This window comes from Labrus mixtus, chromosome 18 (assembly GCF_963584025.1).
Source record: "Labrus mixtus chromosome 18, fLabMix1.1, whole genome shotgun sequence".
Taxonomy (NCBI): domain Eukaryota; kingdom Metazoa; phylum Chordata; class Actinopteri; order Labriformes; family Labridae; genus Labrus; species Labrus mixtus.
The window spans coordinates 21734138-21749927 of record NC_083629.1 but is presented as its reverse complement, the minus strand read 5'-3'; the positions used below and the strand labels follow the sequence as shown (position 1 = coordinate 21749927).

General features: G+C 41.7%; 3 protein-coding genes across 4 annotated transcripts; 1 reads left to right on the top strand and 2 right to left on the bottom strand.

The window, feature by feature from the left end:
* Positions 1-290: 290 nt before the first annotated feature.
* On the top strand, positions 291-3703 carry tmem234 (transmembrane protein 234). Its single transcript, XM_061062653.1, has 5 exons — positions 291-430; positions 764-915; positions 1562-1628; positions 2365-2457; positions 2757-3703. Exons 1-5 carry the CDS (start codon positions 418-420, stop codon positions 2858-2860), a joined length of 429 nt encoding a protein of 142 aa, XP_060918636.1. The 5' UTR covers positions 291-417; the 3' UTR covers positions 2861-3703.
* Positions 3569-11300, bottom strand: dcdc2b (doublecortin domain containing 2B). Its single transcript, XM_061062650.1, has 15 exons — positions 11088-11300; positions 10552-10852; positions 10407-10458; positions 8604-8674; positions 7444-7575; positions 7204-7338; positions 6978-7017; positions 6262-6327; positions 5970-6144; positions 5752-5861; positions 5556-5624; positions 5234-5293; positions 5026-5103; positions 4802-4879; positions 3569-4669 (listed from the first exon to the last, which is right to left on the bottom strand). The coding sequence occupies exons 2-15, from the start codon at positions 10833-10835 to the stop codon at positions 4610-4612; spliced, it is 1410 nt and encodes a 469-aa protein (XP_060918633.1). The 5' UTR covers positions 10836-10852; positions 11088-11300; the 3' UTR covers positions 3569-4609.
* A 471-nt stretch (positions 11301-11771) lies between these two features.
* iqcc (IQ motif containing C) lies at positions 11772-15617 on the bottom strand. Of its 2 annotated transcripts, none has more exons than XM_061063739.1 (5): positions 15510-15617; positions 15146-15292; positions 14187-14532; positions 12632-12792; positions 11772-11991 (listed from the first exon to the last, which is right to left on the bottom strand). In XM_061063739.1, exons 1-5 carry the CDS (start codon positions 15549-15551, stop codon positions 11956-11958), a joined length of 732 nt encoding a protein of 243 aa, XP_060919722.1. In that variant the 5' UTR covers positions 15552-15617; the 3' UTR covers positions 11772-11955. The 2 variants fall into 2 exon arrangements, with proteins under 2 accessions (XP_060919722.1, XP_060919723.1); XM_061063740.1 differs by having other exon boundaries at positions 12632-12753; positions 15510-15616.
* Between the last annotated feature and the right edge of the window lie 173 nt (positions 15618-15790).

The following is a 15790-nucleotide window of genomic DNA, read 5'->3' as shown; positions in this document are numbered from 1 at the left end:
ATTGACTGTAATATTTTTTGTGTTCTACAATTTGGCCCCCTGGCAGTGAGAATTAAACAAATGTGGCCCTCGCTGTGACCTAAGTTGCCCATCCCTGGTCTAGTGGTATTTAGTAATTGTGGAGCAGGTTATTGCGCCCTCTGTTGGCGGTCTTTCGGTACAACAACATTGCAACAAAAAAAATCCCAAAGCTGCATTCAAGAAGACGAGAAAGGTTTGCTTACTATTATAATTTATGAATGCGACCGTCGCCACAAAGCCATTCGGTCCATGAGTTTCGTTTCATTTTACTTTACATCTTAGGTCGACTTGAACACATAACTCAGAAATCGTTTATTAATATGCCGTTTATATAATGTTCACTAATTACAACCGGGTAGTCTTGAATGCGACTTGAGAGCGTCTGTTTACACTACGATGGTGACTGTAGGTAAGCAACTAACGAGCAAATATCGATATTTCAAATGTTTTAAATGTGACCTATTTTACTTTTGAGGTCCTGTTAAATAATATTCATGAGTATGTTTTCCTCTTAAGCCCGAAAAATACAGAAAACCCCCCCAAACATGGCTTATTTAAAGGGAGATGGTAACGCTAAGGAAGTAAGCCTCTGATGCTAAGCCTCCTGACTGTCATACTGTTGCAATGTTGTTGTTTATTAATCGGATATTGGCTACGTCACCGATAAACAAATGAGTCTTAGCAGTACTAGCATGATATTTAAGTGTGTCAGGGTGTGATTTGTGATGTTTTTGTGCCACAGTGGAGCTGCTGAGTCTTCTGCTGGTGTCAGCTCTGTGGGGCTGCACAAACCCTCTCCTGAAGAGGGGCACAGAGGGGATAGAAAATGTGACAAAGACCAACAGAGTGTCACAGCTCCTGGCTGAGGTCAAGTTCCTTTTCCTCAACCTTAAGGTAAATCTTGTTCTTGTGTGTGCTGTCATGACATAATCTTACATCTTTACATCCATTTGACTTGTTTTAAAGGGGACATATTCTGAAAAATCCACTTGTACAGTGTTTTTTTTAACATATATTTGGGTAACCTGAGTGTTTACCGACCCACAAAATGTGAAATGAACCCGTCAAGGGGCGCTGGTGGTGTAGTGGTTAGTGCGCGCGGCCCATGCATGGAGGCTGTCGTCTCAAGCGCGCGGCCCGGGTTCACATCCCACCTGTGGCTTCTTTCCCGCATGTCATTCCCCACTCTCTCGCTCTCCCTGATTTCCAACTCTATCCACTGTCCTATCTCTCCATTAAAGGCACAAAAAGCCTAAAAATAAATCTTAAAAAAATAAAAAAAATAAACCTGTCAAGTCCTCATCAAAGGGGGCGGGGCTCATTGGATTTAAAGAGACACACACACCAAAACGGAGCGTTCTGAGAGAGCTAGTTTATACAGGGTCACAAACCTCCTCTGGTGCTTGATTCATGTTATATTTTGACCAAAGCACAGCACAGATGTTTCATTTAGACCACAGGGGGACAGTTTGAAAAGGTGGAAAACAGGTATAATATGTCCTCTTTAATTCTTCTTCTTCTTCCCCGTGTTGCTGCACAGTACCTGGTCCCCTTTCTCCTGAACCAGAGCGGCTCCTTGGTCTACTATTATACACTTTCAACCGCAGGTGAGACTCACTTCAAAGAAAAGGATTTGTAACACAAGTCAGTACATCTTCTCCGAGCTGATATTTGAACTCGCCCTAGCACGGAGAGCACAGGTGTGGCTAATAACATTAATGATTCAATTAAGTGTGGCAGGCACGCACACACCCCTGAGTCCCTGAAGTGGCTGACCCAAATGTAATGCAACCGTCTCTTATATAATAGAAAAAGCACACCTGGGCTTTTGCTGCTAAAATGCTAAAGGCTGATTGGAGAGTCACAGCTTAACCCAGAATCCCTGCACATCAGAGAGTTGCAGAGAGTATCTGGCTCCTTTTAAAAAAAATGACTCCCACCCTTTAAATGTTGAGTTTCAGGCCCCTCCCATCAGGACGTCGATATAAAGTAACATTCTGCAAAACTAAGAGATACAAGAACTGCTTCGTCACAGCAGCCATTAGTGAGATGATCGAGACATAATGCATTAGCAAATTCTTTTGGAGCATTATTAGTATCTTTATTGATCCCCGCACTTTTTATCTTGTCTTTCCATCATCTTGTTTTTTGCTGACGGCTAATTTTTTATCTTCTTTTACGTACCATGTTTTACTGATTGGTGGTATTTTCTTATTTGTATCTCTTTTTTTTTATCATCATGTTTTGTCTCACTCCCCGTAAATCAAATCTACCTACGGGTACAAAACAAAAAGCTACCTTGCCTTACCTTGATATCCGATGTTCTCCACATCTCTTCCTCAGAGTTATCGCTTGCTGTTCCTGTGGCCAACTCGCTCACCTTCCTCTGCACTCTGCTCACTGGCAAGTTACTGGGAGAAGAGTTTGGAGGCAAACGTAAGCGACTCATTTTCTCTTACGCTACCTCTGTTTTCTGTACCAGGGCAGTCGCACAGCAAGAGTTATCCTAAAGAAATAATACATGTAAGATGGTAAGGAGTCAACATGAAGCTATTTGAACCAGAAGAGAGATTCAGCCATGTGACAAAAGCATGAAGCATCTAAATATGACTCTGCTGGCATGCCAAAATATTACTAACCTCCTTTTCTCCTCTCCTTAAAATAACGCTCTACTGGTTGTGTTTTGTCTTGTTTGATTTTACTTTCATATCCTCCCACATTTTTTCTCTCTGCAGAGGCTGTTGCAGGAATGTTCCTCACCATGGCTGGCATCACTCTGTGTGTTATAAGCTCCATCACCGACACTGGGAGGAAGAATACGACCCAGAGTGTGAGCTAACAGAGATCAGGAGTAAAGCGACATTCTCCAGGAACTTCAAGTGATTTATACGCAAGGGGAGCAATGAAGGCCAAAGCAGAGCTGGCACAGGACTAGAGAGTGCTATTTAGATTCAAACAGCTACTCAATGAAGCGCTGGTCCGGCTGGGAGAATTGTTCCGACATGAACTCAGTGTGAGCTCTGAAAGACTTTCTCTCACACCACGTTGAAGAAGAAGGGGAGGATGGTTCACGCAGGGTTCACCTTAAGGCCAGACCCGATTTATGCCACTTGTGTAGAAGTTCCCTCAGTTGTTAACTTTAACTTTTAAGCGCTCTGTTGGCTTGCCGTGTGACTGGAATCTGCATAAATGCTATAGCGACCACATACAATACGACTGGTCTGATGAAAGGGAACCATTAAGATGTGACCTCCTGGAACAACGGCAGCATTTTACTGGGGCTGCGTTCTGTTTGTTTAGGGGCGGGCAGGACACAAAAGGGGGACATGTAAAGTGATGTAAAGTTTGTGCATTCAACTTTTTTTCCCCTCCCCCCCTCTTCTTCCATGCTGCCTTGTATACATCACATATTACTAAAGTAGAAATACCTGTATTGTTTTGTAATGTTTTGTTTTTGAGAATCAAAGGTAAACATGACCGTGTTGTGTGCGCTGTAGAAAAGTAAACAACACACTGTGTAGAATTCAGAAAAAAAAAACACACTGTACATCGTACATACATTTTTTATTACCTCACAAAACATCGTACGGACAACTCTGTTACTCTTGCACTTGTGAAGCTTGTGATGTGGCTGTTGTTTTATTAATAAAATGTTGGCAAATAAAAATACCTCCTACTCCGATCTCTGCAATTCAAAATGCATGCAGCGTCGTCAAACATCCCAAAATATAGCTTCTTATGTACACGCTGTGAATGTGGAATGTATTGGTTCGTTGAACTACGGCACATTGGATTCACAATGATCCCAGTTAAAACAGGCTGGACTCGTTAAAACAAGAGTTTGATTTCCTGCTGTGTTCGTTCATTTGTTTGTTCACATTTCTGACTCGTAACATCGTCCAAAAGATAACAACATACATTCTAGTTCTGAACTTGGCTCAACATATCACAGTGACATTATTACCAGTTTTAAAGGTCACATATGATACTCCCTTTTAACCAGTTTAAATAAGTCTCAGAGCTCCCCAAAGACACATCTGTGAAGATCCACTCCTGATCCTGTATTTGATCATGTCTATAAACCCCTCTATTTCAGCCCTGCTCAGAACAGGCTGTTTCTGTGTCTGTACCTTTAAATATGTAAATGAGCTGTGTCTGACCACGCCCCCTCTCTGGAAGGGTTTGGGTATCTCAGGCTTTCTCGCATCATGCCCTATTGTTTACGGTGAGAAGGCAGACTCAGAGGGCAGAACAAACACCTAGCTGTGGGAGTGTCACCCACCTGGGGGAGGGGTTATTGCCCTTTGTGATGTCATGAAGGGAAAATCTCCAAACAGCCTGTTTGACCACACATTTTCTGAAAAGTGGAGCAGGCAGAAGACGAGAGGAGAGGATGGACTTTTCTCATAACGGGGGGGTTTGTAGACAGACTAGAGACACATATTCGTGTTAGAAATACATGGTAAGGGGAATTTTGTATAATATGTGACCTTTAATAAAACATACACTGACTCATGGGTCATCAGAGGAACAGAAGTCTCGAGGTTATCTGGATGATTTTCCCTCCTCTATAAATGTTTCGTTCTCATCAGCCCTCCTGGTGATGGTTCTGTTCCGCTGCAATCAACGGGGCATTCTTCTGAAATTCCTGTTAGAGAAAATGATCAAAACCATCAAAAAAAAAGCAATAAATCACACATTTTGCACTCGGTCTGGTTATGATGATGTCAAAAATACCAGTCATTTTCTTTTTTAATTGGATTAGTGTGTATAAACCTGCCTTGTCTTCCCTTTTTATTCCCTGAGAGGTAGATGACGACGGCCTTGAGTTTGCTGACGTCTGCTGCAGTGTCGGCTCCTTTTCAGAAAAAAAAAAAAAAAAAACACATTGATTTTTGGCTGATGCTTTTTGCAGTTCTGCTTAATGTAAGCTGCTCCAGGTTGTTTGAAAGCATGTTGGCAGGCTGCTGTGTGTGTAGGTGTGTGTGTGTGTGTGTACTGTACCAGTATTCCTGCAGCAGACTCCTCAGGCCTGGTTGAGTTTTCTGTCTGTTCCACACCTTCTTGCTCGGGTGACAGCGCCTTTAGCGGGACAAAAAAAAAAAGATCAGCGTCTGAACACATTCATGCAGGACAAGTAAACTGAACCTCTTCATGAGGACAAGTGCATTGTGATGATGTCGATGTACACACCCACTCATGTATACTGTACCTGCTTTCCATTGTGTTTGTGTGGGTGTTCCCCCTCATTGTGCTGCTCACTCTTTAGGATCTGTGCAAAAGAAGATAAGGTTTTATGTGTTTTTTTTATTTCAGCATGCAGAATAGAAATACACCAATGAATAAATTGTCACGCATTATCAAATGTTCATTACTCAGCTGTGTTTACTATAAGCTATGCGAAAGGTGCCATCTTCTTGAATCAATCATTTTGCTCTGATTTACAACCTCAATGCTGTTTGACTTTGAAAATCAAAGACAGTCTTTTCTTTAAAGATTCACAGAGGACATTGGAAATAAAAAAAAAGGCTTACCTGCGTTGTGTTTTGCAGAGGATGGGCTTGGTTGTTTAGCTCCTCGTCCTCCACTATTTCTGCAACTCTCTTAAAAAAAAAAGAAAGGAGGGTCAGTTTGACCTCCGATACGTCACCTCCCTCAGTGATCATTTTAAGCATTTTATGACAGCATTTTTAGTCTGCAGTTGACTTTGTTGTGAGCTGTAGCGCTGACCTGGTCAACAGGAAACTCTGTAGCTGTGTTTTCATCCTCGTGCACCTCCTCAGCTCCTCGTACCTCCTCTCTTTTCTGCCTTGCTGCCCTTTTGAATACGCTGGACTGGACTGTAATGACGACATATGAAATTGAAAAATTAATGCAAAAATAGTAACACACTTTCTGCAAATATGTAAGAACTTAAAATAAGATTCATAAGGAGGTGGGATCCGAACCAGATCCATTGCTGAGTGGTGGTCTAGGCGGCCCCCTGTTATGGCGGATCTTCACTGGCCTGGAGAAGAACATGGATGGCTCATCCGCTGCATCTCTCCCGCCGCTCCTCTGCTGCTGCGAGGCTGCCGGAGCTGCAGCTTCATCCCCTGTCGACTTCACCCTGCGACCATCCGACTGAAAACACATGGACATGCCGGCGTAAGAGCCCCATCTGCAGAACTCTTCACGCTTGTGTATTAACAGTCCTTATTTTAGCTCATATAGTGTGAATATAAGATTGTGTTTCTTTACCTCTGGGGATTCGAGGAGAGCTGAGTCACTGTGCTGGTCTTCTGGACCGCTTCCTGCTTTCCTGTTCTGGAAGACACAAACAATACACACATGATGATATGTATGTTTCAATTCAATACAGTACTTTAGAATACATTGAAATATGCAATATACTACAATACACGCTCTGAAATCCGATTAGAACATGTGACTGCAACATCCCAACACAAAGTTCTGCCTTATGTCAGTCAGCCTTTTCATACAAGGCCATCAGAGAAAGGAACAACCACTCCCAAGATCTGAAAAGTATTCCAAACTACCACAGTAAAGAATGGATTTTGAGCAATCAGTGTTGTCAGCACTGATCCTGGATACATGTTAGGTAGGTGATAAATAAATAAATAAATGAATGATGATATGACTGGCTACGATACATAATAATATGTGTGATACAATTCTATTTGATACCATACCATACTATACAATGCAATATACAGGACATTGTTATATGGTGCGATGTGATCTACATCATACGTTGCCATGCATTATGATATAACAGGATATTATACACTCAGATATGATGATATGATACCATTTGACATTATAACACGATGTGATTCAGCAAGATACAACAGGATACTTTACGTTTGATCATCTTCTCGTCCATATGAAGGCTATGAAGCTAAAGATCACCAATCAAAGACTTCATAACAAAACATTGGTTAGACACTGAGTACCTCATTTCTCCTTGACAGCCTCCTCTTTCCTTGGTAATATCTACAAGATAAGAAAGTGCACAGTCACGTTAAGAAAGTGAGAAATAGATGTACTTGACCGCCTGACGATTATAACTTCATTTAATCAATGAAACGATTATTTTAAAGAGCAGAGCAGAAACCACAGACGCACTCAAACACACATCTCTACACACACTCAAAAAGGAGGACCTTGCGACAACAATACCTCTCTGTAGCTTTTGAAACCAACAGCTCCACATATGGAAGTTTCTTGAACTTCTCAGTTCCCACGGCAACGTAGCAGTGGCCAGTCTCCAGCTCTGCAGCTGAGGCCACAGTCAGTCCTTCCAGGGTGCACAACCTGATAGAGCACAGGGTTTAGAAGAGGGGGGAGGGGGCGTATTTACAGGTCAGTCTCTATTTGTATTCCACACAGTGCATGTGTGTATTTGACCGTGTCACTAACCTGCGGACAGCCCCCGTTCGTAAGCTGACCTTCTCTGTGACCAGACTCAGGATCTGCCCCAGGTCCTGCCGCATGCTCCGAGGAATGATGAATCGGAAGGGTGGACACAGGAGATCTCCATTACGGAAAACACTGTTGAGAGAGTGAAGCTTTTACACGTTTTCATTCTTTTTTTAAAAAATGTGTCATTAATGTGTCATCAGTCATTAATCAGTGTAAATGTTCCTCTAGTCCAGACTGGATCAGATATAAGAGACACGGATGGCCCAATGAAAACAAGGGATTCTAAAGTTTAGCATTCTCTCTTTAATGCAGGATTCTCTTTTTTGTTTCCCAGTTGAGCTTACTGCTTGGCCTCATTGAGTGATATTAATAAAACATTAACATACAAATCCAAATAAGTCATATTTTGATAAACACTTTTTGGAGACCTCTGCATCCTCAGTGAGATTAAAAGGCAAGATTCACCAAATTTAACACATTTCCTCCTGAGGAAGTGTAAGGAGGAATGTAAATGTGTGTACCAGTTCAAGGCAAAACAACCAACTGTGATCAAGACAATTTATTGAAATCCATAAAGCTGATGTTTTAGGCTCCAGAAGGAAAATTAGGGGATCAGGAAAGTCATCACTGGGAACGATGAATCTTTGTTCCCTTCTTTTTTTGCAACTCTGTCTATAGCATTTTGCAAAATGAAGCTCTGTACAAAGTCTCATATGAATTTGTCCTGTAGCTGTCCGGATCGTATATGGAGAACTTGAAGGATAGACATTGCTAGGCCACTTGTGAGACTAAAGAGGGAAAACTGTAGTTAAAACACAGTCAATTTGGAAGGTAATCTTGATGTGGTTGTTGTCGTTTTTCACATTGGACTGCTGGAGCGTCAAATTTGCTTTTTCTTTTAAAGTCCAGATGTCATCACAGTCATTGTGGATATGAGGAACGACACATCTGTGCTTTTTTATAACGATATGGACCTATGGGTCTGAAATAAAGTATAAAGTATACAGCTAAATGCCATTTTTCACCATACATACAGGTATGTGAGTGTAAAATCTGAACCTGGCCTTAAAAGAAAATCGTTGTAGCTACAATCTAATCGACTGATGATGATTACACTTGTGTGTGTGTGTGTGTTTGTACGGGGTAAACAAACTTACTGTAAGATGCAAGGTACAGGTATAAACTTCCTCCATTTGGCTGAGACGTTTGGCCTCTGTGTGAATTTGGCCTGTAGACAAAAAAAAAAAATCAGAAAATCTCAAGAATAGCAAATCTACAAAACATCAACGACAGCAATGGTGACAGCTCCCTCCTCAGATTGACACCATCCGTTCCCCGTCCTGTTACACATCCATCACTGCAAAATCAGTTATCTCAAATGCACAATAATGACTGATTAACTATTCTGCTCTCGTCAGCTCGAGTGCCACAGCCATGGAAAATGACGTCACTCCTAGACCTCTCCGGTGGCAGCACACATTCACATGCGACGCGCCATGATGTGACAGCCGCTCTCGGAGCTGTAACCCATGATATCCCATATCAATCAAATCTGGGGCCAATATCCGTGCGTGAAGGACACAATCAAGAACCTCAGACTGAAACAGACATTGAATATCCTCCCTTATTGTTTTACTTTGAAGTGTCAGACTCTGAAAGCATTTACAGTGGGCTCTCTCTGAGTGGGTATTAGGCCTGCCCGGGCATGCACAGAGCCCTGATCACACAGCGTGGAGGAGGCAGAACCTTTTGTTTCAGCAAGAGGGATCAAAACCGACTCCCATACAGGCACACTTCCTGCGTCGCTCCACAGCAACCACAACAACACAGGCATGTAAGACTTTCAAAAAAACCAAAGAGTACACTTTCTAAATGGCACATGCAACAACTAACTCTCTCCACTCCTGTTTTTATGTTTTTCACAGACGTATAACAGAGAAGGGCTTAAGACTAGAGAACGCACTCTGCGTCTGAAACAACCGAGCTGTCTTTTCCTGCCAGCTGGTCAGAATATAGAGTGAGCTCTTTTCAGCATGAGTGGCTGAGTGTGTGTGTGTGTGAAATGAATTCTGTGTGAAGGTTAAGAGCTCTTCAGTTTGCGTAATACAACCTTCATCATCACCATGCTCCGCCTTCCTTTCATCGAAAAGAGAAAAGATGACAACAAATCGCTTAAGAGAGGAGTTTTTTTTTTTTTTTTAAATAATCACTCAATCTACTGTCCCATGAGCATTTAAAATGTCACATAGCACCGCCTGAGTGACTGCAGGATGGACAGCATGATCATTAACTCCATTATTTCTGGTAATTACCATGACAGCTGGTGACATCACTGGGATGGTGACCACAGAGGTGGTCCTTCTAATCCATGCGAATGCTAACATAACAACACAATGAGTCATCACAAGTTTAAGACAAATATGAGCTTTTTTTTTCTGTCATGGAAAAAAAACATTTTCATGTTTGACTTGGCACAAAGGTCTAACGGGTGAACTTGCTATATGAGAGCAGCCTGCATGGCGGTGCATTCCTTTTTGGTTAGAGGTGGATTAATGAATGACGTAGCAGTGTGCTGTTGGTCTTGAAAAGAAAAGCCGTCCACTTAGAGCTCGCTTTTGCTGGTTAAGAAACAGCCTGAAATGAATACTGATGCCTCTTTACATGAGCTACTGGAGCAAACAAGACCATCAGAGATACTGCTGACTGTTTCTTTTAAGGTTGTTTTTAAGATCTGCAAACTGCTGTCGTCAGGTAGCTGTTGGATCAAGAGATTCACAGAGAGGTGTACGATATGTTTGACTTTTGAAAGGCAGCAGGATGAGATTTTTCACAAGTAAAAACGACTTGCACATGTACAGGAAGTGATCAGTAAGATGTAGTGCTTTCTCCACAGGGGGGGGGGGGGTGTGGCACAAAGTTGACAGAATTACATCTACAGAAGCTTTAGATTAAAAGCCTACCTGGTATTCCTCTCGAGGCACTGGTGGCTTTTTCACTCCTGTGTGGAGGTAACTAAACATCAGAACAAAAATGTTAATAAAAGAGAAACCTCTGTTACTAAAAAGAAACTGCAAATTAAAACGATCTAATAGGTCGTTTACTCACTCCAGTTTCTTGAACCTCTCGAAGCCAGCAGCCACATACTGGGATCCGGTCTGCAGGTCCTGCAGGTCGGTGACCCTGTGGCCCTGTCTGGGGGTGTACAGGGTCCTGATGGCAAGCGGAGCGCCAATGCTCTGGGTCACTTCATTCAGGAAGGCCTCCATGGTGGCCACCTGTCGCTGGTTCACCACAAACCTGCGCCCATTGTAGAAGGGGTCTCCATTCCTGTACACCACCACGCTCTTCACCGGAGGCAGGACAGTTGTAGCTGCTGTGCTGGCGGCCATGTCTGAGCCAGCTGTTACTGTCAGAGTTCACACACACACAAACACACACACAGACACACACATTTGCAAAGTGTTCTTAAGGCCACAAAAATAAAAAACACATTCACTTATTTTAACTTTTTAAATCTTAGCTTTGTATTTACTGGCAATCTTCATTCATGTAACATTTGCTTGGTCACACCTTACACAGAAACATGATCTTTGATTCACACACACACACAAACACACACACACATTCTGCTCGACACTCACAAGTCCGCCCGGAAGCCAAAGTGAGGAAAAATCGTAGGTGAAAATCAGTCCCTTTTTGGTTGTTGTGGTCCGTCTGGACTCCCACTCACCACGTTCTGCTCTCTCTCTATCCCCCCTCAAACACTCCACTCCACTGACGGCGGTGAGTATTCCCTGGTTGCTATGGCAGCGTGACAGCAATGACTGGCTTTTGTGGGCCAAACCATCGGCAGCAACCACAACAAAAGAGACGGACGGAGGAAGAGAGAATGGGTGGGTCGTGGTTTTGTAAGCTGAAACAAGAAGATAACTCCGATTGTCTGTATTAAAAAAAACAAAAAAAAACAGTAGTATTGCGAAAAATGTGTTTTTTAAAATCCTTTTAATTGCATTTAAAGTGAAAGGCAACCACCTTTAAAAGCCTCTTCCCATGGGTGCTCTTTATACCAAGAGACAACAGCAGCTTTATATAAGTCAGTCATGAATATTTGTAGGTTGAACCACTTATGTGATGACTAAGAGCGATCTATACGCTGTGAATCTGAAGGAAAATGTCAGCATCCGAAGGCAGAACAAAAACTTGTTTAAAGCCAAGGCCCCTGAGTCCTCTCCCTAAACAACAGATACAACCTCTACCCCTCCCATTGAATGCAACAAAGACAATATCAGAGCAACCACACATATGAAGACAAAAATGAGCAAGAAGAATCTTTAGAAAAATAATTTATTATTTTGTTATAGGAGCAAAAAACATACAAAATGTACAGGTTTCATCAAAAGCATGATAGATACATCTAAAGGAATGTATTCACTGTGTAGAAAACAACAGCGTAGACGGACAGATGACACTTGAGTGAGCTTAGGCCTTCAGTTCAGATTACTTCAGCTGTCATGATATGCTCAGCCGGCTCTTCAGCGACAAGTACTGTAGAGGAGAAGGAAAACAAAACAATCATTATACGTTTGTTTTCCACCAGGTTAATTATTTAATATGTGATCGAAACTCCCAGTGGAACACTACAAAGGTGTTGGATTTTTATTTGGGAAATGCTGTTTCTGTGCACAACTTCAATAAACCCCTGCTGTCCCTGAGTTCACTTCAGGTTTACATCAAGTCCTCGTTGTGCACATTACTCTAACTGGTTGGCACCTTTATGCCCTTTTGGAGCTGCAGGGTATTTCTTGGAAGCAGTGAGGAAGGATTCACGAGGACATTAATTTTGTTAAAAATAAACTAGGGCTTTCAGTTGGTACACAGCCTGATTGTAAAGTGTGGAGGAAGGCGAACATGTGAGGGAACACCGTTAGAGATTTAAGCACTTAATACACAAACTGACGGGAAAACAGACTGCTGAATCAGAGACACACAATCAGTGCTTGTGAGAATGAGAAGCTGCTGATGCTGCAAACATACAGTGATCATTCTTCCATTATGGATATTTACCATGTAGGTGTTTTGTTATGCTATTATACAGATAGTCAAATAAATCCAGTCTTTCAGCAGGAGACTGCCACTGCTGAATAAATGTGAGGAAACACTAATTCTTTCCCTTCCGCCATCTTACCTTTTTCCTGCTGCCAATGGCCTGTTGGAGCCACAGCAGCTCCATGGTCAGGTTGTTCCTATGGAGACGCAGAGCCTCAGGGGTACTGGACACCTCCTGCACAGAGCCATACTGCTGGGGACCTGAAGGAGGGACGGTTAATTCAAGATGACTGCTGAAGTCTTTTCATTTCAGGAGACAAAACAAGTCAAAATTATGTTCTGTATATAAACACTTTTCTTGGTTTCTTATAAGTGAAACACTTCAGAATGATTGAAATACAGCACGTGATGCTATCTCTCCAATCTTACTTTCACTTTCTTGTAGCTTCTCAAAGCCTTTTAAATTTTTTAATTAAATCTACTGATGCTGTCAACTGAGTTTTGTAAAAAAAAAAAAAAAAAAAAGCCCTTCATTCAATAATCATCAATTGATTTAAACATGGATATGTATAGTACTGCTTCTCTCTTCTCATTTAAATCCTTCAATAATTCATCTGTTTGTCAGCGATACAGTTTTGCAGCACCCACATTTTTTTTTCAAACAAAACAAAACATTAGCTCTAGCTCCTCCAACATGAAACCTGTCACACTTATAGAACCATATTATTTTGAATATTATACAATAAATAGAAGAACATAATAGTTTGTAAAAGAAATACAAGGATTTGAAATCTTTAAGCTCTTTGAAATTGTGACATGTGTTACTGTATATACATTATATTTTTGTTATACAATTTCTGAAATTTCAATGACTCCTGTTTGGAGATGCACCAAGAGCGAAAATAACAGCCAATATTTCTGTTTAAAATAACTATTAAGCCGATTGTTGATTACAATACTGAGGTTTTTATTCATTACTTTGTCATTTTTGGTGTCCGATTTTCAAATGATCTATGTGATTGGGTGTATTTAAATTGTTGTAAGAAGTCCCTCCTCTTGAAATGTCACTGGAACATGTCACTGATCTTTCCCTGAGATGTTGTAATACTACCGCACTGCAGACATTTTCTTTTGCAAGAGGCCAAAACATAAAACAAATAAGATAATATCCAACAGGTGACTTCTTCTGTCCAATAAAAAACTTTTCTCTGAATCAGAAATTTTTAGAGTACTCTAGATTGCCAGCATTAAATGTGACACAACAGACAAACATCAACAACTGGCATCGTTGCTTGCCACAGTATTTGCTGATGGGCCAATATTTGTCAACAGGGCAGATGTTGAAGCAACACAACGGTGCATCCCTACACATGTTAAATAAATATTAATCTAAGCTCTCAGCATGATGCAATCTTGTATTTCTGCAAAAAAAAAATTAACTGGGTGCACTATCATTAAAGGGATACTTCACCCGTTGAAACATGAATCTGTATTGACATTGGGTCATATATGTAGCAGAAATGGTGGTCAAAAATATGAGGAACTAGCGTTGTAGTTTCACCCCGCTAACCGCAACAGCTTCCAGTGATGCAAAAATCGTAATTTTGGGATGCACGACCATTCAAAAATACTACCAGGTTTCTAATGATACAAAACTAATGGGTGAAGTATCCCTTTAAGTGTACAGGCCTTACCTTTCTGAGAGTCACCATAGTTTGTGTCCAGCTCCAAACTGCTCCAGACAGTGGTTGAGTCTCCTGTGTTCTCCATCACTCCTCCATCTTTATCCCTGTCTATAGTCTGTCTCTGCCCCTCCTCGTTCCCCCTGACTGTGCTGATGGGGATAGAGTCCTTAGTAATGGAGGCATGTCCTTTGGTTTGAGAACCATCTTTCTCAGCTTCTATCTTCTCCAGCAGGACATGATGATCTCCATCCTCTGATACGGGTGATGATGATAGTCTCTGTAGACTGTCACAGATGTTTGGTCCTGGATTTGAGGGTCTACTTGCAGCCTCGCAGAGTCGTAGAAACGGCCCGTCCTGTAGAGCAAGAGTAAAGCATGAAAAAGTACCGAGGTTATGATTAAATCTCAGTCACTAACCACCTACTTTCCTGGGAGCTGTTGAGCTCTCTTAGGCTCCTCGAGATCGTTGGTTGACGGCTTGCCAGAACAACCCCCACCCCCTCCCCACCGGATTGTTGATGGACGGCTTGCCTCCCCCCACCCCCTTGCTCCCTATCCCTCTTCCTGCATCTTATCCCATCTCTCCCCCTATCCCTTTCCAAGCCCGGCGCAGTCTAGGCCTGTGAAGGCTGTTTCATCATGAGCCGGGGATCCGGCCGAAGATTTCTGCCTTTTAATAAGGCAGTTTTTTCTCACCACTGTAACTTTTGCTGCTTTACTAAAGTGTTCATGATGGCTAGGCCGGATCTTTGTAATATAGCAATAAGTAAGTTCTTTTACCTGCTTTTTGTAACATAACAAAGAGTAAGGTCTTTTTACCTGCTTTTTGTAACATAACAATGAGTAAGGTCTTTTACCTGCTTTTTGTAAAGTGTCTCGAGATAACACTTGTTATGAGTTGAAGCTATACAAATAAAAATTGATTGATTGATTAAATCAAACTCTCACAACAGCAAAAGGTGACTTACAGTGTCTGTAAAGTGGGGGGTGGGGATGACAGGAGACTCCCTCCACTCTAAATGAACCAAACCTCCATCAATCTCTTTCACGATGTCTTCAAAGTCCTCTTGAGCACGACGGACTTCACGTCTCACTAAGTATCCACGTGCACACGCCTGACAAAGAGAAGAGAGTTACAGTAACCATGGAAACGACAACGTTCTAAATGACGTAAGAAACGTCAACAACTAACGTTACGCCTGACCGGTCGTTTTCCACAGTTAGCAATCACAGCTAACTTACCGACAACACAATTGACGGGAATTACCGAAAGGATAGAAAAAGCAATTCGACTGTTTCCGTCTTGAAACTTTATTAGACGGCTTTCTTTACCTGAAAAAAGGCGAGTATCTTCTCCAACTCGCTCCTGTCCATTGCTATGGTAACATGACAGCGGAGAGCGGGAAATGAACTCAAACTTTTAAATTAAGTTCCGGGTGATGATGAAAAAAAAATAAAAGCCTCCTTGTATAATTTTGAAAATTATTCTTTAACATGTTTAGTTCCATGCTTGTTATTTGTCAGTCAGTAAAATACAGTGACAATTATTACAATCAAAATTGCAAAAAAATTACCGTTAAAAGTAAAACGTAAAACGGTTGTTTCGTAAGGGG